The sequence below is a fragment of the Eschrichtius robustus genome, chromosome 6 (genome assembly GCF_028021215.1).
Source record: "Eschrichtius robustus isolate mEscRob2 chromosome 6, mEscRob2.pri, whole genome shotgun sequence".
Classification (NCBI taxonomy): domain Eukaryota; kingdom Metazoa; phylum Chordata; class Mammalia; order Artiodactyla; family Eschrichtiidae; genus Eschrichtius; species Eschrichtius robustus.
In genome coordinates this window covers 74,608,977-74,633,109 of record NC_090829.1, presented here as the reverse complement: position 1 = coordinate 74,633,109, position 24,133 = coordinate 74,608,977, and the positions used below count along the sequence as shown (strand labels likewise).

Here is a 24,133-nt window from a genome sequence, read left to right as displayed (position 1 = left end):
ACTCTCTAGAGCTGCCTCCTGTTAGAATGAGTAGTATTTTTTAAAACACCCTATTATTCTCTTCTCAGTTAGAGAAGCTGATGTTTATATAAAAGTAGGACTAAGTATTTCTACCTGTGTGTTCTCCTAAAACAAACCTCCTTCATTTTAACCTCAAAGGAATTCTATGGAATAATACTGCTTTCAAGTCTTTTGACTCTCTGGTAGCAAAGTATAAATGAAAGGGCAAGGGTTTAGGACTTGAAAAAAACTTAGATCTAAATCCCAGCTCTATCACTTCATAGCTGTGAAATCACAGCAAGCTTCTACAGCTTTCATTTCACCTGCTATAAAATGGAAGATCAGACTTCCCTGGTGGCACAGTGGTTAAGAATCCGCCTGCCAATGCAAGGGACACGGGCTCGAGCCCTGGTCCAGGAAGATACCACATGCTGCAGAGCAACTAGGCCTGTGCGCCACAACTACTGAGCCTGCGCTCTAGAGCCCGCAAGCCACAACTACTGATCCCGTGTGCCACAACTAGTGAAGCTCGTGCGCCTAGAGCCCGTGCGCCACAACTACTGAAGCTCGTATGCCTAGAGCCCGTGCTCCGCAACAAGAGAAGCTACCGCAATGAGAAGCCCGCACACCACAACCAGAGAAAGCTGGCGCGCAGCAACGAAGACCCAATGCAGCCAAAAATAAATTAATTAAGTAATTAAGTAATTTTTTAAAAAATGGAAGATAGTAATACCTGCTCCATAAGGTTGCTATGAGGATTAAATAAAATAGCATATGCAAAGTAACTAGCACAATGTTACACATATGAGTAGGCACTCAACAAATCTACATTAGCTCATTTTCTCTTCCATTCTGTGGAACACAGGTTTCATTATACTAACAAAATTAACTAAATTGTATTAATCTAAGAGGTTAGCTTCTAAATGCTATATAAAGTTTCTAAGTCTATGCAAATTATAACTAATACTATTATAACTAAAAATTAAAACTTATAATGATCATCATCTCCCAAATTATGAATGAACTTCTGGATGCAATATTGCTTCCATAAAAACTTTCTCCTGATTATGTTCACATATATTAACTCACTACTCAAAATTCTCGTGAAAGAGAAGAAGAGATTCTGGTGTCCTTACTAATAGGAAAGAGGAGATAACTCAAATAATATAATACTAGAACTTGATATTGGCTTCCCAGTATGTATTCTATTTCCAAGGATTCGTAAACATTTTTCAGCAAAAAGTTTCAGAATGGCACAGAGAAACATTTCCCATTTACCCAAACATTCTGCACAAATGGTAACATGCCCTCCTGAGTTCCAAATTATTTCAATAATGCCAGGAAAAAGGCTCTAGATTCAAGAGGAATACCATGTGGTGTGAGAAAGAAGGGATAAGGAACAGAGCAGAAAGAAAAAGAAAAACAATCATTCTCCCTGATTCCTGTTGTCATTTCAATGGACGTAAACAATGAGCTCACCTATTTAACTACTATTTGGATGCCTCACAGACCTTCTAAGTTGAACATATACTAAACCCATCGCCTTCCTCCTAAAACAGCTCTTCTTCCTGTATTTTTCATCTGAACGAGAAGCACCCCATCTACACAAACTACCTAAGGCTGAAACCTAGCAGTCATCCTTAACACCTCTCACCCTCTGCATCCTGATAATTTCCAAGAATTGTCTATTTCACTTCTTAAAAACTTAAAGTTTATCTTGTCCTCTCTGTATCTACTGCCTTAGTTTAATCCTTCATCCTTTCTAACCTGAATCATTACAATAATCTCACAACTAGTCCTGTGGCTTCTGTCTATCCCTGTTTCAACTGTTCCTTTCCAAAGCAATCAGGATGATCTTCTAAATTGTATATCTGATCATATTACCTATAGGATAAAGTTCAAATTCCTTAGCACAGCATACAAGATCCTTCATGAGTAGGCCCTTGCTTTACCTTATCTATTGCAGATTCTTATTCTGAACTTTAAGCTCCAGTAATGTTACTTGTAGTTTGCTAAACATACTATTATTTCACACTTCTGAAGTTGTACTCTATCTCTTGTCCATTTCTTGAATTCCTATTTAGCCTTCAAAGTTCAACTCTGAAATAATCTCCTCAATGAAGCTTTTCCAAAACCACTGTCTCCACCCCTCGGTCAAAGTTAATCTGTTGCTCCTCTAGAGGGTCACTGTACCTCTAACTTACTTCTATTTGGACCTTTTCATACTGTATCTTAATTATTTGTCTCTTTCCCCTATTTGTCTATGAGCTTCTTAAGGGCAAGGCCACCTTTGCATCTTTGCATCTCAATGCATAGCAAATGACACACAGAGGTTCTCAATATATGTAGTTTGAAATGAGATTGTAAGATCTATCTCCATAAGCAGAACTTCGGTCAATTAACCTCAGAGTTTAAGTACTCTGTGACTTATTCATACATATGACAAATATTAAGATAGGCTAAATGTCTATTCTTTATAAATATTTCTGTGATCCTTTTGATTTTACCTTTAGAAACATGTTTCAGTAAATTCTTTATACTTATAGACAAACTAGCCATAAAGTTATCCCTTAATTTTTCCTCCTTAACTCTTTTCTCTCCCTTCATCCATTTTATCCTGACCTACCAGCCCAGCTACCAAATACTTGGGGAGGTTGGGAGGAAATGGGGAGTGACTGCTAATGGGTATGGGGCTTCTTTTGGGGACGATAAAAATATTCTAAAACTGGCTGTGGTGATGGTAGCACAACTCTGTGAATATATTAAAAACCATTGAATTGTACAGTTTAAATGGGTGGATTTATGATCTCAGTAAAGCTGTCATAAAAAAAAGAAAAAAACCTTGTTCGTTTTTGCTACAGAGTTGAAAGGGATTCAGAGATAGAAAGCACATGTGTACAGTGGAGATGACACACAAGTTTATTTAGCAGACACTCTTCATTAGAGTCAGTCCAGCCTGTTGGGTGAGTGAATCTTTGACCATTAGCCCATGTTAAATAGCCAGTGTGTACCAGAGAGGAATGTGAAATAGGTAGCAAGCCACTTAACTGATCTGTGACATGAATATATGAAGCAGAGTAACTTAAAGCATTGAAATTCCTTAGATTCTAAGAACCAAGAAATTTAAGTCTTCTCAGAGCCCATTCCACTAAGACTGGCCTTGTTTGGTCTATTCGTGGCTATGGTGATTGGCTCAGAGTATTACCTACTTGGTTATAACTTGTCCCTACTCCAAGTGACAGTGCTGAATTGGTGCCCACCACCATCTCCTTAACCTGAATTCTCTAAGAAACATTCAGAAATTAAAAATGCCCTGTTAGGGACTTCCCTGGTGGCACACTGGTTAAGAATCCACCTGCCAATGCAGGGGACATGGGTTCAATCCCTGGTCTGGGAAGATCCCACATGCCGCGGAGCAACTAAGCCCGTACGCCACAACTACTGAGCCTGCGCTCTAGAGCCCGTGAGCCACAGCTACTGAAGCCCGCGCGCCTAGAGCCCGTGCTCTGCAACAAGAAAAGCCACCACAATGAGAAGCCCGCGCACCGCATCTAAGAGTAGCCCCCGCTCACCGCAACCAGAGAAAGCCCGCGCGCAGCAATAAAGACCCAAAGCAGCCAAAAAAAAAAAAAAAAAAAAAGCCCTGTTTTGTTGACTGCTGAGTCTTTTCTGAGTTTACTTGCTGTAAAGAATAATGGCCCCCTAAGGATGTCTACATCTTACTTTCTAGAACCTGTGACTATGTTACATGGCAAAAGGGGCTTTGCAAATGTGATTAAAGGATTTTAAGATAGACAGATTATCCTGGATTAGCCAAGTATGTCCAATGTAATTACAAGGGTCTTTACAAGTGAATAAAGGAGGCAGGGGATTCAGAATCAGAAGGAGATGTGATGACAGAAGCAGTGGTCAGAGTGTTGTGATTGCTGGCTGGCCCCTGAGCAAAGCAATACGGGCAACTTCTAGAAGCTGGAAAAGGCAAGGAAACAGTTTTTCCCCTAGAACCTGTAGCCCTAACAACACTTGATTTTAGACTTTTAAGACCCATTTCAGCCTTGTGACCCCTAGAACTGTAAGATAATATATCTGTATTGTTTTAGGCCATTAAATTTGTGGTACTTTGTTACAACAGAATAGAAAACTAATACACTTGCCCCCAACATAATCATCAATATCAGGCCTGAAGCATATACCTACTATTTGTGGAGTCCAGTTGCTTTTATTGCTCAAGATAGAATATTGGTTTAGAACAACTAGTAATTGTGTCCGAGTAGAAATGTTTTTCCTTTTGGGTTATGAAGCTCCAAAAGTAACCAGTGGAAACTGCAGTTGGATCAATGGCTAATGGTCAATATAGGTACAAAACATACAGAAACATATAACTCTGTCACTGGGATTTTAAAACATGGATTTCATAACAACACTGTATATCAATAATAACTCCAACTGTGTATAAATATTCTTTGACATATTTTTTTTAGGGGAAGCTTTAGGAAGGGTACCAACCTGAGACAGGATGAGCCGTTTGGAAAGGGGTCTTTCATCAAAGGCTTGGAAGTGGTTAGGAAATACAAAGATAACATCCCAGAGATAAAGGAACATAAGGTAGGCAGTAACAGAAAAAGGTTCTCATCTAAGATATAACCAGTAATAGAGTGGAGGAGTGATATGAGAGAAAAGACAGTAAGACACAGAAAACTAAACACCATGAGATGATGCTAAGATCAGATCACTGCCTGGAGCTACAACTTCTCTATTTCATTAGTTTGAATTTGATCTTTTGCCTAATATATGTACAACCTCCAAATTTTCCTAACATTCTTTTTTCAATTCCAGTGTAAAGCTCTTACAGCTGAGCTGTGAGTCATAATCTGCATAAGAGTTCCAACAACTGGTGGAAAGTTACTTGTAACTTGTAATGTTGATATTGTCAGTGTTATATCAGTTTCTACCCTCCTCCTGCCAGGTTAAGTGTTCAACAAAGAAATCTCTTCCTTACTTACAATTGCACAGCGTGGCATTTTTGAAGGAATTCCATCATCCTCTGCTGCCCCATTGGGTCCAGGTATCTCTTTCCTCCTCTTCCTCATGTTGACTTTGGCTGAATTCTGTGCATCCATCTTCTTCTAACTGGTGATAGAAAGTGAAAAAGAATTTTTGTCTCATTGGGGTGGGAAAAGCCTGTCACCAGTATTTCAGAGATGTTAATATGGATGCACTTAGTATCAATTCCATAGCACACATTTCACAAAGATGAACCAATTGCATCCGGCAAAAACAGCAAAGCTTCACAAAACCCAGGCTCTAGTAGAAACACTGAAATGCCTCTCTGTGGAACAATGGCACAATTAATCACCTGGATCTTGTAAATTATTTCCCAACCAATACAGCCTGTATACCAACTGCTAATTTCATATCCTGACTGCATGCAAAAACCTGAAGAACTTGGCTGAGAAAGTTAGTTATACAGACTTTCCACTACTCTTACATAATATCTCTAGGACACCTAGAAGTATGACAGGTGCAAGGAAATGTGAAAGGTATGTCTTCGGTACAGACGGAGAAAAGAGCCTTTTTTTTTAAAAAGGATGGCCACCAGCGATTCCTGGTTTAACAAAGCATGGATTTCTTAACTCTAAATGCTCTGTATATTTCAGAGACCACTCCTCCAGGATGAGAGCTATGAAAATTGTAGAGTAAGTGTACTTGTATCTTTTAAATGTCCTTCCTCTTCCTTTTTCAATTCATTTCCCCTCCCTCTTTGAGTCTTAGCACCTTAAGCTTGCTCAGAGTCCCCAACTACTAAAACCCCACTCAGGCTTCTCCTTCCCCCAAGGAAAAACTTATTTATTATTGTCTCATTTAGCAGAAAGTGTCTAGCAACTAACTATTACAGAAAAGTTCTGAATATTTGATGTTTCATGTTTAGATGTTGGCTTGTGCTACACCTCCAATCCCCTACAAGGATATCTGCATTTTTCTTAGGTAACATAATTTGCACAAATAAATTAATTTCTTGATAATGATGAAATTTTAGATATCAGCCAGAAATTGGAGATAGAGGAACTTCAATGATCAACTGCCATCTCTGCCCAAGATGTAGTACAGTGAAAGGTGGAAAAAAGATCCTTATAGCAGAAGCAGAAAACAAAACAAAATACTAGACAGAATGAGGACTTTCTACTCTGCCTCACTGCCTCTAATAAGCCCTCCAGAATAGATGTTTATCTAAACAATCGCAATTGTGCCTTTCTTTCTTTCCTCCCACTAAATTCCAAGTGGCAATGTGATAAGATCTACAAGAAACCTAACCTAATTCTTAGAGACTGAAAGAAACACACCATGAGTCATGGCTAAGTATTAGGCTGGTATGAAAAAATGTCAGAATCTAAAATGAAAGATGAACACCACCCAGAAACTTCCTTTCATCACATATTCAATTAAAATTAAAATGTATTTTCATCACAAATTAAAATAAAATGAAAGGAGGGTACTATATATTTAATAAGTTTTTCCAGTGATGATGATCAGAGATTTTCTTCATTATTGTTATTAATTATTCTTTTGAAATATCCAGAGGTCAGATTTACTACTCCCATCTCACTGGTCTGAGAGGTCTGCTAAGAATGCCTAATCAGTTCAGTTAATGACCGTTTCTAATTTGCATACAAGAGGACTTTGCTGCAAATATCTGTTAAATTCTCAGAGTAGGTAGACAAAATCCATTATGAGAAATATAATCAGCAATCTGGTGTCAGGTAGCTCAAGGTCAGGCAGTCAATAATATTGAGTATTTATTGTGCACAAGGTATTACAACATAATTTTTAAAGTAAAAGTTATTTTCTCAAGAAGACTTCAATCAAGGTGAGGAAACCACATGTTTATGATAAAAAATGCTCCTTAGGATTGCAAAACCATTGGAGGAAAGTTTATTTAGGAACAGTTTCAAAGTAAATATCTCCCCATCAATGACTTATTAATTACAAAGTAAAAAGAGTTACCTTTAAAGTGAAAAAAATCTGAATTGGGAGATTGGGATTGACATATATACACCAATATGTATAAAATGGATAACTAATAAGAACCTGCTGTATAAAAAAAATAAATAAAATTTTAAAATGTACACTATTAATAATGTAAAAAAAAAAAAAGTGAAAAAAATCTCTCAGCTAAGTAATTAAAGATTATTAATGTCACCAATAATGCCTCCTGATGTGAGGCACTGAGGACACATCATCTTCCAAAAATGCATAACCTGTATGGATTTATGAGGAACAATCAGACAAACCTCAACTAAAGGACATTCTACAAAACAACAAGGCTGTATTCTTTAAAAAAGTGTCAATCATGAAAAACAATGAAAGGCTGAGGGACTGTTCCAGGTTAAAAGAGACCAAAGAAATGACAACTAAATGTAACGCATAATTCTAGATTGGGGGAGAAATTGTTATAAAGGATAGTTATTAGGACAATCAGTAAAATTAAAATATGGATTCCGTATCAGATAATAAAATATATCAATGTTAAAATAAACTTCCTGAAGTTGATCATTATACTGTTATGTAAAAGACTGTCATTGTTTTTTTATGCTGAAGTATCTAGGGATAAAGGGTTATGATCTCTGCAACTTAACCTCAGCAAAAAGAAAAAAAAAAAGAAAAATGTGTATATTATATTACATATAAAAAGGTAAATATGGCAAAATGTTATCAATGTATGAAGCTGAGTCAGGCATAAAGGAGTTCATTTTAATATTCTTGCAACTCTTCTAAAGGCTTCACTTTTTTTTTAAAAGTAAAAGTTTGGACTTACCTGGTGGTGCAGTGGTTAAGAATCCGCCTGCCAACGCAGGGGACATGGGTTCGAGCCCTGGTCCGGGAAGATCCCACATGCCACGGAGCAACTAAGCCCGTGTGCCACAACTACTGAGCCTGCACTCTAGAGCCTGCGAGCCACAACTACTGAAGCCCGTGCACCTAGAGCCCGTGCTCCTCAACAAGAGAAACCACCACAATGAGAAGCCCGCGCACCACAACAAAGAGTAGTCCCCGCTCGCCGCAACTAGACAAAGCCCGCGCGCAGCAACGAAGACCCAACGCAGCCAAAAATAAAAAATAAAAAAAAAAAAAAAAAAAAAGTAAAACGTTTACTTTTAAAAATGTTCAATAACCATTTTCTACACAGACAGGCCCTCATCTAAGGTTGTCCTTTGGGGTCTCTAGAAACAGATTTCCTCTCCTTCCTAACTCTTTGAATCAGTGTAGATGATACATATATTCCAAGAAGTATGTTTTAGGAATCTAAATGTGTTGCAAAAAAGTAAGATAATAACAGCAAATTCATAATAATGACTATTTTTTGTTCAATATTACCAGTGCCAAGCACTGTGCTAGGTACTTTATATACATTATTCTCATTTAACCCATATAACCTGAGAAGCAGGTATTTTTAGTCCCAATTTACAAGTGAGAAAACTAAGGATCAGGGAGGTTAAGCAACCTATCCAGAGATCACACAGCTAGTAAATGAGAAAGCCAGGATGCTGTCTCCCAGAAATTCACAAATTTTTTAAAGAAGCTGTCTCATCATTACTGCTGCTTCCCTCAATCAAGAACATTCTTTCCACGGCATGCGTTCCTTAAGTTTTTGCAAACTTAAGTCAGACCAGCCTAACTGAACAGTGGAATAAAAGGTCACAGTCACTTAAAGGTAAACAAGGTCCCAGCACCAATCAAATAGAACTGACATGGCTATTGGCCTGATTCCAAAGCTGCCTGATTTGTCAGCTGTACAAATCTTTCCTACTGGAAAAGTTTTGCTAGGATTTCCTGATAAGTTTTCAACGTAAGCAATAAAGAATTCTTTAATTCTCTGCTCGTCTCTCTTCTGACATTACAAATAAGGTGGTGCTTAAGTCACCTCTACTTTTCATTCATGATACAAAATAGAGTTTTAAGGATGCCAAAATAAATCAAGGGAATAAATGTCATGTCATATTCTCACCAGTTACTTTCCATGACTTCAAGTTAAAATTCCTTAAAGTTTAATAGAAAAATACTTAACACATCCAAAGACATGTTTTTAGGAACTTCTCAGAAGTCTTTGCTCTGTGTGTGTGTGTCAGGGGCGGTGGGGGGGAGGATTATGTGTGCTATAATATTTTTACAGCTTTACTGAATGAACTATAATTGACATACAATAAACCATATATTTAAAAGTGTATAATTTAATGAGTGTTAACATTATATACCTGTGAAATCATCAAAATTAATAAACATATCCCTCACTCTCAAGTTTCCTCATACCACTTTATAATCCATCTCTCCCTCCCTACTCTGACTGTGCTTTGCTTTTTTGTTTTGTTTACACTGTGGTAAAATATACATAACATAAATTCCGCTTTGCTTTTTAACTGTTTAATTCTTGAAGTACTGAACCATCTTGCATAATTCAACTTAACCAGCCAAACACATGGTAGATATCATCATACTAGAAAGAAGCAAAGGCGCTAAATACTGCCCTTGCGGTTTTAAAGATATTTTAAAGTCAAATTGATATCTGGAGTCACTAGATATTGTGACACTGGATCTATTCCACTAGGTTAAAAAAAATCATACAAAAAATATAAAATATCACAATGAGAACTCAAGGGAGGAGAAAGGAGGTATCTGACTAGTTATTTAAAGCTAATGTAAAATTCATGAACAAAGAATCAAGGCAACCATTATTATTAGTATTAGTACTGACACATTGCAAAGCCCATTGGTAAATAATAGTAATACTAACATATTTTACCTGAATTTCAATTGAGTACATACATTCTTCAACAAAATCTCTCCTTCTGTCTTATATAAATACCTCTAACCAAATGTCTAAGGCAGTGTTTCTCAATATTTTTTATCCATGCTCCATTTTGAGAGAAGTAAAAATCTTTAACCTCACTCCGTTAGCATACTGTAGTGATTAAATAGAGGTCAGCCCCTAAATCATATTACCTAAATATGAATCCCATTTCTACCACTAACTAGCCATGAAAATTTGGACAAATTCCTTTATCTCTCCAAGTCTTAGTTTCATCATCTAACAAATGTGGTTTAAATGGAATAATCCATGTAAAGCCTTAGCTCAGCGTCTGGCACACAGTATGTGCTTGTAAACATTAGCTACTATTATTATTTCATAGTAGTAGTAGTTGCCATCATCTGCCTTAAAGTCTATCTTCTGAGTATCCCCTATAGCCAAGAAGATTTTGTCAAGTTTTCATCCATGATTACTACTATAAAAAGTGTACTTCTAATGTAAAAGTATGATAAAACATGAAGTATGCTCCATCGCCCCATCTTATCCTTACCCCATTTAAGAATCACTGCTGTGGAACTTCCCTGCTGGTCCAGTGGTGAAGAATCCGCCTTCCAATGCAGAGGACGTGGGTTCAATCCCTGGTCAGGGAACTAAGATCCCACATGCCATGGGGCAACTAAGCCAGCGCGTCACAACGAGCTCCCGTGCCTCAACTAGAGAGCCTGTGTGCTGCAAAGTACAGAGCCCACGCGCTCTGGAGCCTGCGCGCCACAACCAGAGAAGAGAAAACCCGCACGCCACAACTAGAGTGAAGCCGGCACGCCGCAGCAAAAGATCCCGCCTGCCTCAACGAAGATCCCGCATGCTGCAACTAAGACCCGACGCAGCCAAAAATAAAATAAATAAATAATAAACAAATCTTTTAAAAAAATAAAGTAATTTAACAATTGAACATCCTTGCCCAACAGACACTAATTCAAAAAAAAAAATTACTGTTGTAGCAAGAACTCTTCTAGAGTCTGCTGTTAAGCTATGATGAAGAAACACCACTATACTACTACTACTACTACTACTACTACTACTACTACTACTACTACTACTACTACTGTCAGCATGTATATAACACCTGTATGTCTAAAAACTTTAAAAATATTAAAACTCTCAGGGCTTCCCTGGTGGTGCAGTGGTTAAGAATCTGCCTGGGGCTTCCCTGGTGGCGCAGTGGTTGAGAATCTGCCTGCCAATGCAGGGGACACGGGTTCGAGCCCTGGTCTGGGAAGATTCCACATGCCGCAGAGCAACTAGGCCCATGAGCCACAATTACTGAGCCTGCGCGTCTGGAGCCTGTGCTCCGCAACAAGAGAGGCCGCGATGGTGAGAGGCCTGCGCACCGCGATGAAGAGTGGTCCCCACTTGCCACAACTAGAGAAAGCCCTCGCACAGAAACGAAGACCCAACACAGCCATAAATAAATAAAAAATAAATAAATAAATAAAAATTAAAAAAAAAGAATCTGCCTGCCAATGCAGGGGACACTGGTTCGAGCCCTGGTCCGGGAAGATCCCACATGCCACAGAGCAACTAAGCCCATGCGCCACAACTACTTAGCCTGCGCTCTAGAGCCCAGGAGCCACAACTACTGAGCCCATGTGCCACAACTACTGAAGCCCGTGCGCCTAGAGCCCGTGGTCCGCAACAAGAGAAGCCGCTGCAATGAGAAGCCCACGCACCGCAACGAAGAGTAGCCCCTGCTCACCGCAACTAGAGAAAGCCCGCGCATGGCAACGAAGACCCAATGAAGCCAAAAATAAATAAATTTTAAAAAACTCTCTTAACATTCACAACCCTTTGACATAGATGTATTATTTTTATCACTATTTAAACTGAGGCACAGAAAATAAGATCACACAGCTAGTAAGTGGTGAAGCTAGGAATCAAATTCAGTCAGCCTGGCTGCAGACCACACACCCTTAATGACTGTGGTATACAATAAAATGTGACACTGTACTATACAAGAAGGTACCTAATAACTATCTCTAAATATTTGAATGCCTGTTATGTTGGATAGGGCAGACACTTATTCTGTGAAAGTCCAGATAATAGAAAATGAATCACTAGTTGGAAGATGCAGAGACACAAATTTTAACTAAACATAATAAAAACCTTTTTAGGAACGAGAGTTATCTGAAAAGGGGCTGAGTTACCTCGGGGTCATTTCATTTTGGCATACCAGGACATTCAAGGAGAGGCTGTGTAGAAATACCTTCATTCATTTTATTAGTCATAATCCTGTTAAAGTCCATCATGGTTGATCTTTTTGTTTGTTCTAATCTTAAAATAATTTCAAATCATGACTGCCATCTATCACGTTAGCATTCACAATTTTATGTAACCTATAAACTTGAAAAGCATGGTTTTTATGTCTCCATCCATGTTAGTGCTGAAAGTATTGATCAGGATAGATATATGTCACCATACACCAATGTGACATACCACTAGACCCCTCTCTCCTCATTGAGATCCACTCTTAATACTCTAGGTTAGTACAATATAAAACACAGGGGAGTTTATCTTTAGAAAACAGGATAGAAAAATATATTTAGAATTCTTAATGATTAGGGTATTCAATCAGATGTAAACCCGTTTCATTGTACTATCACATAATCCACATTTCTCTATCACAGTCCCAAAGATTATGATAATAGTGATGATAAAAATTATAGCTAACACAGAGTACTTCCTTTGTGCCAGAAAGTTATAAACCTTTTGCATATATTAAATAACTTAATTCTCACAACAATCTTATGTGGTGGATAATATTATTTGCTCTATTTTGCAGATGAGGAAATTGAGGCACAGCTGGGTTAAATGACTTGACTGAGGTCACACACCTAGGACAGGGCAAAACCAGGATTTGAACCAAGGCATTCTGGCTCTAGGATCTGTGTACTTAACAACAACACTGTCTAGTATTTATTTACTTATTATATGCTGCCTAGTATACAAAATGGTCATACATGAATTTAAACAAAACCACTTACTGCACTCTGGCCATGCACTACGCTGTGCCAAGCAGGAATTTAATTTCATCTTTCACAAAGACTGGGCTCCTTCTCACTGGGCATATCGCTGACAGACTACTTAGGAATTCCAGGGGCTTATTTTGGTTTGGGCCGGAGTAGAAGAGTAGAGGGTGCACTAGACCAGGAATCACATCATATAAACTGGGACTTCATTCTAGCTCCTCCCAGGGAACTCCCTGGCAGTCCAGTGGTTAGGACTCGCTTCCACTGCAGGGGGCATGGGTTCGATCCCTGGTCGGGGAACTAAGATCCCACAAGCCTCTCAGTCTGGCCAAAAAAAAAAAAAAAATCTAGCTCCACCTAGTACCTTAACTCTTAAGTTATGGTGAGTGCAAATGAGAGATTAGAAAACAAACTCCCTGATGTTGCTGTCTTTCCACCGTTCAATTCTCCTGCTCTGAAAAGAGCCCATTTTCATTCGGAGACTCAGTATCATTCCGTCTGTGTGATCTTCACCCTTAGCCATACCGTCAGATGCCACGTGCCTAACCTGAACCAATCAGCACATCACTCTCTCAGGCCACAGACTGGGGGAGGAGGGAGGTGGGAAGGGCAGTGATTGGTGACCTAAGATAGTCCAATCAGAGTGAATCTCAGGACTCGCCAGATAGGAATTCTTGGACAAAGATTATCACTTCTTTCTTTGTGAATTCAGGCCTGGAGATCTGACTCTACGAACCATCCTATAACAATCTAGTGGTCATCCTATAACCAGGAAGAGAGTCTTTCTCAAAATAGTCACACAGAGAAAGCAATGCTGATGATGGAGAGAAGCCAGATCCTGAACTGCCTAACTGTGTCAACCAATACATTCCCCTTTTTGCTCAAGCTCAATTAAGCTTGGTTTTTTATCACTTAGAACCACAAAATCATAATTAATTCATTCAATACTTGGCAATGAGCCCTAGCACAAAGTAGGTGCTCAATAACTATTTGAATAAATGTAATAAGTGAAAAAACTCCTTTGAAATTTTGAAAAGCACTACTCACATTAGTATTTTGTTTCGATGGAAAGAGGTCAAGTACTTGTCAATTTATAAGTGTATCAAAGATGGCAAAACAAAGCTCTCATCCTGTCAAAAGTATTTTTTTCTTATCTGCTTACAGTTCTTCTATTTTCCAAAGATGACTTTTGTGTCATATATTGTATTTTATACTATACTTTATTTTTTTTAATTAATTTTTTTGGCTGTGTTGGGTCTTCGTTGCTGCGCGCGGGCTTTCTCTTTGTTGTGGTGTGCGGGCTTCTCTTTGTGGTGGCTTCTCTTTGTTGCGGAGCACAGGCTCTAGGCGCATGGGCTTCAGTAGCTGTGGCATGCGGGCTCAGTAGTTGTGGCGCTCAGGCTTAGCTGCTCCGCAGCATGTGGGGTCTTCCCGGACCAGGGCTCAAACCCGTATCCCCTGCATTGGCAGGCGGATTCTTAACCACTGTGCCACCAGGGAAGTCCCTTATACTATACTTTAAACTGAATATTACACATCAGACTTAAACTGAAGTCTTAAGATCCTCTGGATTTAGAACAAACACATATAATACTTTTTGTTTTATAATGCAAAACACTTCTATATCTTCTCCACTTTCTTAGAAGATGGAAAACACCAAGATCACAGTCATTCCATAATAGTGACCCTAAAAGAATTCAGAAATTATAAAGAGATTAACCCTCACACCTTTCCTCTAGAACTATTACTAATTTTTAAACTTTGACTTTATAGGTCTCTCAAGTTTTTCATTTTTCACTGGCTCTCTTAGACCATTCCCATGTTCCTCACATCTACTAACTTATACACTATGAAAGTATATATAAAAATTTAATAATTAGTGCCTAAACTGATGAAAAAAATTACCCCCAGCTTCCCTAAAGTTCCAATAGATGTCTGCTAGGACACATCAAATTTGCTACTGAGAAAAGGTATGTGGGAGGATGAGGGCACACTGAGGGTAGCAAATATATGTTGGCTTTTTAGTTCATTATACTGAGACTTAGCTTGACCTAAAATCACACCACCTTTACAATACTCACAATTGCCCAATAACCACTGAATACCTCCAACAATGAGGAACAATACTTCCCAACTCTCCATTTATGATAACTGCCCCTTTGCAATCAACCAATACTATTCAAGTAAAAGTGAGTGATGACCCTGGAAAAGGAGGAGACTTTAAATATCTACATTCCAGAGGGAACACACACACACACAAACACAGGCTGCCTTAATATCTGTTTGTCCAGTGGGTGATAGGGTTGGGAAAAGATGACACCTCCTCAGAGCCAATACAGTACAAGATCAAAATGGGGATGGGGAGCAGGAGATTGCCCAATGATTTGCAGGCGGAGCCTGGCTTCCAGCCATAGCACCCACATTAACTAAGCTGGGATGAGTCAAAATGAAAGCAGTTGGAGACAGAATACACAGCCTCACTTATGAGCCCATTAGAGTTGGCCAAAACTTCCTATTTCCTTAGCAGTTTATCCTCCCCAAAAGTTTCTATGTCAAAAGAAGCTATAACAAAAGAGAACAAGGGAGCTGGCAGCCAGAATGCAGCATTTGTAAGGCCTGATCTTTCCAACACTGCTACATATTCAGTCCCGAGATAAGTCACCTTATTTTAGTCACTCAAATTCCCCATTCAAGCACAGATTCTAAATACGGACATAAATACCCACACCACCAGCATCACTACCATAACCCTGCCTATTAAGTGCCTTAGTGTCTCCAAATTGCTTTCAAGATACAGAATGTGGTATCTGTTCCTGTGATTTTTACCCAGATTCACAAAATCTGGCTCCATTTCTGCTGACTCACCTCCCAGTACACACTGCTTGCCTTGTTCTTTAATGTTCCAATAGATGCCTGCTTGGATGGATTAACTTTGCTATTAAGGAAGTACACAGAATAAGTAGAAATGTGTGTCAGCAGGGAGGGGTGGCAGGGAGGAGATACTGAGGATAAATCTAATCAAGTGGTTTTCCAATGTGAATATCTTGAAGGAGACAAAATCTGGGCGCTGGTATGCATGCTTGTATTTTAAAGATGAAAGTCTCCAACAAGTGCAGTTTTAGAAACTCCCACCCAGTCCCCTCTATTCTACTTCCTTATTGTTGGTAGATTTAGTAAGCACCCCAGGGTGAAAGAGGAGGTGGACTCTGCTTCCTAAGCTATGCAACAACCTAAATAGTAGAAGTTGCAATCATGTATACTCTTAAACCTAATTCAAATTTGACTGATTACTACAGGGAACTATCTGTAAAAAGAGGAAACATGAATTTTTCCTTTGCATTCTATTCCTGCTTCCCTGTCTCTGGGCCTACAATTATCTTCCTCAGTAAAACCCTATGCTCAGTAATTCTCTACTGGCATACCAATGTCCAGTTCCAAAGCTGAGTGAGCAAGCATACTTTGTACTTGGGATCTTTATCTGCTTCTACCTTTGTGGAGCTTAATAAAGTAGTGCTCTAAGAGGCAAGCTCTGTGAACTCCTAGGTTACAGTGAATCAAATACTGTTGGCATTAATCATGTCATCTGCTGTACATTCAGGCCTTCCCACAGATAACAGTGCAGTCACATCACCCCTTGTGTAAAGACCTTTGAAGCTTGAGGGAGGATATGTCTAACCCATAGTGGGGACGAGGGACTGGATTCAAGAACCAGCAGAACTCCTAGAGCAGCTCACAAGCCGAAAATGGCCCACTGCCTGTTTTTGTAATTAAGGTTTTACTGGAACACAGCCACGCTCATTCACTGATGAATGAATGAAAAGTGGTCTATGGCCACTTTTGTGCTACAATTGCAGAGTTGAGTAGTTGCAACAGAGACTGTATGACCTGCAAAGCTGAATACTTATTATCTGGCCCTTTACCTAAAAAGTTTGCCAACTCTATTCTAGATGAAAACAGGATCAGTTTTATCAATAATTTGGTAGTGAATTCCAAATACCTAGATTATGCAAACAGTTCTAAAGTGGAGGACAGTGCTAGGAATAGAACTATTTCAAGAAACTGTGCCATAACTTTCTGATACAGGATTTCTACAGTTTATGTCACTAACCTGTATATACCACCACACTGTATAGAATAAGTCAAAAGAATGCCTGATTTGGGAAGTTCTAAATGTAAAAGTGATTTCACAACAGGATCTGCACGGATGATTAGTTTTAAATCGGAGCTCAACGTTATTCCTCAATATTTGGGACCTGTAAATTGCCACATCTAAGATCTTAGCTCTGAACTTGATCTCTTCCCTCTAATTTCTCCAGAGAAACCCTTATTCAACAAACACTGAGTGGGCACTTACTCTGTGCCAGACCCTGGGTTAGTCCTGGACCAAAATAAAGTTTCTTCTTGGGCCTGACCACACAGTAGGATATTTCAGGAAAGAGATTATCCTAAAAACTACAAGGGACACTTGAAATAGTTCTTACAGTTGAATGATTTTGCTCTGCCACTATTCTACTAGAAGAATCAGTGAGTAAACCCTGTGTTAAGATTTTGCTCTTCCTAGAGTGGATTATGGAACTTATATCTCTAAGGCAGGGTCTACGACAGATTCAGGGAGTCTCGGATTTGGACCAAAAAAATTATATCTTTATTTTCACTAGCCTCTGGCAAATTCACCATTCCTTCAATTATGAACGTAAGCCACAATAGTAATAGTACACTTAGTAGAATAGACTTTGTCACCAATAGAAATCATAGATATTTTCATATAATATCACACTCGTTACAAATACCTTGAAATACTGTTTAAACACACGATCATTTAAAAATTATCATAGCTATAAGACCCACTGATAGACAGTAAACTTTATTTACTATGTTAATAAAAACTACCTGTGCTATATCACACATTTTTAAAATATTTTGATAACTATATTTCAATATAATTTGTTTCCTTTATAATTCTATGTATTTTTTTGCAATAAAAACATTATTCCAAAAAAGGAGTCAACAAGGTTTCACCATATTGACAAAGGGGTCCACGGCACAGAAAAGATTAAGACCTAGGTGCCAAAAAATAAACAAACAAACGTAATCACATCTGAGGTAATTCTATGTAGATAAAAACACTACCGTTTTCTGTTAAGTGCCATACACTCATTTTGTTCTCTAATATAAAGCAAAGACTATAAGTCATTATTTTTAGCAGCCCTCACTTCAAACTGGTTTGCAAATAGTTGTGAATGTGATATATAACAGCCTAGCAGATCCATGGGTTCCCCTGGCAATCGTTCTAGTCCAAACATAGAAAACTTCAAACTAACATAACTTTCAACAAGAGAGTTACCAAAAGAAAGGGAGAAAAAAGACTGAAAAAAGACAACAAACAAAAAACCAAAACACAACCCTGCTATATATCTATCTACTAATCTGGTTTGCAAACAGTAAAATACAGGCAATACAGTTATTTATATTAATGAGATAATGTATGTAAACGAACCTAACACAGTGCCAAATATATACCAGAGACTCACTCTTTTTTTTTTCTTCTGGAATGGTGCCCTGGCATATACTGCAAAATAACGTACGTAAAAATGTATATTCCCTAAATTTACTGACTGAATTATAGAGGAAGGGAGTTAGGATTTAAATTTTGCCACAAATCATTCATAAACAATTGACAAAACAAATCATACTTCATACACGTGTCCAGGTACCCATTTGACAGGAATATTGTGAAAAGGGAACTTTAGGACTAGAAACAGAAAGGTTTAAGCTTAGGAAAGAGAAAGTGCTAGAAGTTACCCTCTGGGCATATAAGCAGGAGGGCTGAGCCCTGCTCTTAACACTCTCCTTCCTATTGTTTTCTTTTTCTTTCTTTTTTTGTTTTTTAATTGGGGTATAGTTGTTTTACAATGTTGTGTTAGTTTCTACTGTACAGCCAAGTGAAGTAGAGTTCCCTGTGCTATACAGCAGGTTCTCAGTTATCTATTTTATACATATTAGTGTATATCTATATGTCAATCCCAATCTCCCAATTCATCCCAGCCCCCCCCCTTTTCCCCTTGGTGGAAGTCCATACGTTTGTTCTCTAGTCTGTGTCTCTATTTCTGCCTATTGTTTTCTAATGTGACTTATGTAGTGATAACGTAGGTAAAAGATGTAGAAGCAGCCACAATCTTGAGTAAAAAGGAACTCTCACAGTCCAGTGATGATTGGGAAGTACTCTGATTTCAGGGTTTCTCTAACTGAAAAAATTCCCCCCAAATCATGACTTTTAGAAAAATTTATTCTTTCCAATCTATTTTAGGGTAACACAAACGTTAGTGTAAGAGAGACCTATTTCTGTTTGATTCAGTAGGAGGAATTACCTCTATTAGTAGAAAAGCCAGATCTGGCTTCAGATGAGAGTTACACAAATACTTGGAAAGAAAAGCATAAGAAAATTACAATTATAACTAGATATTCTGTCCTTATTCATCATTAAAAATAATAGCAAATTATTATGCTTGCTTTTTCTATGAATATTTCATAAATTAATCCTCATGAGAGTTTATAACATGAAGAGGTTATTCAGCTCCCACAGGAAAATCATGAACGAGGTCAGGTGGTTTACAAACTCCATGAGATTGTACACTAAATTTGGTGAGTATGCATATATTTCAGATTATTAAAGGGCCATTTAACCAGAAGAACAGTTATCTCTGCCATAGAAAATCTAAAGCAAGAGAAAGCAATAATCCTTCCCAGAGACACAGAGTAAGTCAGTGTTAACATCAGATAAAGTAACCAGAGACTTCTGAATCCAAGGCTCTATCTGACTAGATCATTCTCCTTAAGGGATCACATATCCAAAGAGAAGATTCCCCAAGAAAAATAAAACCTCACCTGTTTATGGGAGAAGAAATCATAGGCTGAGGAAGGAATAAAAGATCATTCTTATCAATCAGGCCATTATACTGGTTTTCAAAGGGAATTTGCAAAGCAGGGTAAGTCAGAAAGAATCATCTCATTCAGCAGACACAAATCACCCCAGAGGCAGTGCTGCAGTCCCCAAGTCTAAATGTCTTCCCTTCTGTGGTGAGTTACCTTTAAGCATTATATTCTGTTCTAGGAACAAATTCTTGAGTAGTTCCTTTTAGTTATGTTGAATGTAGGCCAAGTAAACATCTAATGTTCTAGAAAAAGCCATTTTTTAGCTAAACAAAGGCTATCCCTCACCATTCCCAACTCATTCCCATTCAAGAATCTTTCTGAACTCTCTTCCCCTATCACAAAATGTATGTGTGTGTAGAGGGTGGGGTGACTATTAGGCTATTAGATAAATACAGTGTCTGGTAAGTTGAAATTGCCTCAAGCTTCTTCTATTAGACGTATTTTTTAAAACACTGGGTGACACAGTAAGTAGCACCTTCTACAAAGGGCTGTAAAAGAGGAGGAAGTAGTGAAACTCACTTTAATTCATTTCATCTGCATCACTAACAGCCCTCATGAAAGGGAATTAGTAGGAAATAAAACCAGAGCTAAAACATCATTTGAATTATCCACAGCATGGTATCACTCCCAGTATGCCAGTCTTGGCCTCCAGTGCACAAATCATCGAACTGGATAGCTAAAAACAGTAAAGCTTCTCCGCTGTGGCATTCTAGTCACCACTGTTGACCTTCCCAGATCATCCTGTCTTCTCCAAGATAATCATCTATCTGTTCACCACTGATTCCTGCACCAAATTCCATTCTCAACTAGTTTCTTTTTACTAGCAATTCTCTGTACCTGCAGAATCACTAAATACCAAGATTGAAAAGGACCCTGAAGGTTATATCTCCCTACTCCCACTTTATTTCTTGGCAGAATCTTTTCTGTCTCTATCTTCAGTTCCCTTTCTAAGCTTTGTTCCTACCCTCCTCAAAGCTTCCCCCTCCCTCAATGTCTATTCCTAGCAGTTTTTCCTATCACAAACCCCTATATCCTCACTGCCTTTATAAATATCACTGTCCCTATTTCAATATATACCTGTTGGTTCTCCTAACTGAGAACCTGAGTTTCAGTTCCCAGTCGTAACTGGTCACTTCGATTCTATTTGGGAAGACTTCTCCAGTTAAGTCAATCTGATAGAGCCTGTGCCCAAGCCCCGGATCCAGTCTTCCTAATTGCATCTTTGTACTTCCAACAGTCCCCTAGTCGTAGAATGGTCGCATTTTAGACCAGAAAGAAAACTCAGAAATAATCTGGTCCAATGTTTTTCCAACTTTTTTTTTACTACATTTTAAGACACATGAAATCCATTTTACATCATAATCTCACACACACATAACTGAAAGACGTTTCATGAAATAATACTCTTACTCTGCGAACACACTGAAAATTTCTAGTCTATTCCTTTTTTTTTTTTTTTTTAATTTCAGGTTCCATCCACTAAATAGACTTCACAACCCAATCATCGGATGGAAGCCACAGTTTAGGAAACATTAATCTAGCCCAAACTTCCCATTCACCGAGGAAGAAACTGTAGCTCAGTGGTGAGGTGAGCTTCCCAGCCACAAGAAGGTTGTCCATAAAATTAAACTCGGGTCTGCCTGATAAGTCCCAAACCAGTGTTTCCCACTAAGACCTTCTCCACCCAGTCACCACACCCCGTACCCAAACACCATGCTACTGTACCCTGTCCAGTCACTGATCCCACCCTCTTCTCCAGCTCAGCCCCTCAAAGTTACTGCTCGTTGGTCGGAATCCCCCTGCAGCCGCCGCTTCATGTTCCCTTAGGTCAGAGTCCCCTCACAGTTACTATCCATCGATCGGTCTCCTCCGAGTCGTTGGTCCTTGGTCACAGTTCCCTGCTGTCACTGCTTCATACTTCCTCGGTCATAGTTCCCTCGCAGCCTCTGCCTCGTGTTCTCCGAGGTCAGAGTCCCTCAGCTTTCACTGCTGCTGGGTCGCAGACCCCTCGCGCGCAGCTGCGTCTCAGTCACAATCCCCTCGTTGTCAGTGCCCCTGGGTCACAGTAGCCTTGCAGCCCCAGCCTCACACTCCCCTCGCTGTCACTGACCCACTCTTCTTTCAGTCAGTCTCCCCGCGGTCCCAGCGCCACAGTTTCTCCTCTCAAATAGAGCCGCAAGGATAGGCACACACTGAGTCCTCACCTGCAGCTCACGCTCCCCCGGTCCCTGTCCCGTCGAATTTCTCCTGGGCGCCGCGTCACGGACAAGGGAAGTTGAGGGGGTTGCGGGGAGACGCCCGGGAAAGGCAGCTGACGGAACCGTGGGCCGGAAGTCCCGCCTACTGCCCGCCCACTTGTCACTCCGACCACGACTTCTCCCTGAAAACCACGACCCCTGACACAGTAGTTCCGCCTCCATAGAGGCCCCGGGGACGGAGTGACTGAACCGAAATCCCCAGAGACAGAAGACAAAATGGCAAAAGGTCAGTCTCCATGCGGAACTAGAGTATGCGGTGAAGATACGTATGTATCTTGTAATGAGACACTCTGTGACTTGTCACTCGTGCTCACTGGCAGTCCTTCAAGAAGCGTTAACGCGGTGGCTCCCCTTTTGCCCAGCTCCGGGCTCGGTCCCTTCCAGGCGGACCTGTCTTGGTCCTCCCTATTCTACCCCAGCGCCTGGCGTGGTGCCAGGCACTCGTACCAGCACATTGACAATGCAGATGGACGCGACGCCTTCCACCCTTGACATCCCGTACCTCCACCCCATGGTCTGCGGCTGCTTCACACAGCGCCACCTTTTCCCTACTTGGTGATGTAAAGAGAATTCCAACCAAGTCCTGTGAAAAGCCCTCTTTCTTCCTATTATTTCTAACCCAGGTTGGCTCAACAAAACGTGATTCCTAGGAATAAACTGGGGGCTAGCTGAACAGGAACGGATTCAAGGGAGGCCACTGGTAGGAAATCACATGGCAGGGTGTCTGGTGAAGAGAAACTTTTTCCTTTGCTAGAATGAACCTTTGGAGGGGTCCCTTTTGATTCTATAGCTGTAAGGCAAGTAAATACCCAATGTTAGGGAAGAAGTATGTAAAAGAACTTTTTAATGTATTTACTTCTTATTTTTGTCTACATGCTTGACTTGAAAGTGGCTGAGAAGAAACAGGGTGGGTAAAGTTAAGCATCTGCTAAGGAGCCTCCAGGCGAAAAAAAGGATTGTAACCATTCCCTTTCGAGTTTCAAATAGTTATTTGAACAGGGCAGATAGATTAAGGTGCTGCAGATAAGGACAGCTAGCTGGAGAAGACACCAGGGACTCTAAGGGGAACATTACCACAAAGATAGTGGGAATTGGGATAGTAACCAACATAATCTCCGAGAGTCTTAAGGGAGAGCTAATTTCATATACAGCCTGGAAACTCTCAGACTCTGCCACTGGGCAAACCCTGGAGAAAACAAATACATGTTTAAACTAACAAGCTGTGGAAAGTGTAGAGTGGCAAGAGCTGAGCAAAAACACTGGGTGAAAGATAAAAGCAGTCATTCAAAATGTAGGAAAAGCAGTGGGGCTAATGGCAGACTCCGGGAGGGTTCACGCCAAGGAGTACTTCCCAGAACTTCTGCTCCCAGTGTCCTTGTCCCCACGGTGAGCCACAGCCACCTCCTGCCTCTGCAGGAGACCCTCCAGCACTAGCAGGTTTCCAAAACTTGACTCCGTGGCTTAGAAAGATCCAGTGCCTCTGCGTGGTCAGTGAACGGATGCCAGTTTGCATTTCCAGGAATGATATTCACGTTCAGAGCAAAAAAAAGGAGACTGTTTGGAACTTTGCACGTCAGCACTATATGGAGTGAAAGTGGTGAGAGAGGACATCCTTCCCTTTTTCTTGATCTTAAAGGAAATGCTTCCAATAATTCACCATGAAGAATGATATACAGAGTTATTCCGATCTGCTTCTTGAAACGAGTTTGATTCTAAACATGGGCTAAGTGCTTGACCCAGACATCCAGGGCTCAGCAGGATCAACATAGTCTCTGAGCCTCTTGCTCTGATTCCAACAGTATGATCACATTGCCCTCCATACAGGGCCTTTCACGTTGTAGTTGGTGGAGCAGCTGGTGTCCTACCTGAACTCCATATGCATGTGTGTGCACTGTACCTGCAAGAGCCTGTCCTACCCAGAACCTGGTAACCCTCACCAGCTTGATGGTCTACAGACAACTCTGTCCATGATGGTGTCTTGGCAATGATTAGGTTGAAACCATCTGAGAGGATCTTAGGACACTGCATATTGACCCTAAGGAGCATCTTGACATGTGGAGAGTAAACTCCAACCTTTTTTGACAAAACTGTCTTTAAGAAACTGGAGTTTTCCA

The 24,133-nt window shown here is 39.8% G+C and overlaps 1 protein-coding gene across 3 annotated transcripts in view; it reads right to left on the bottom strand.

The window, feature by feature from the left end:
- Positions 1 to 22,078, bottom strand: part of PCYT1A (phosphate cytidylyltransferase 1A, choline) — a 45,186-nt gene extending 23,108 nt beyond the window's left edge. For all 3 annotated transcript variants that reach the window (XM_068546529.1, XM_068546525.1, XM_068546526.1), the window contains exons 1-2: positions 21,966 to 22,078; positions 5,004 to 5,130 (exon numbers count right to left, since the gene is read on the bottom strand). In XM_068546529.1, the coding sequence (XP_068402630.1) occupies positions 5,004 to 5,120 (117 nt within the window). In that variant the 5' untranslated portion in view covers positions 5,121 to 5,130; positions 21,966 to 22,078. The remainder of the gene's footprint in view (positions 1 to 5,003; positions 5,131 to 21,965) is intronic.
- Between the last annotated feature and the right edge of the window lie 2,055 nt (positions 22,079 to 24,133).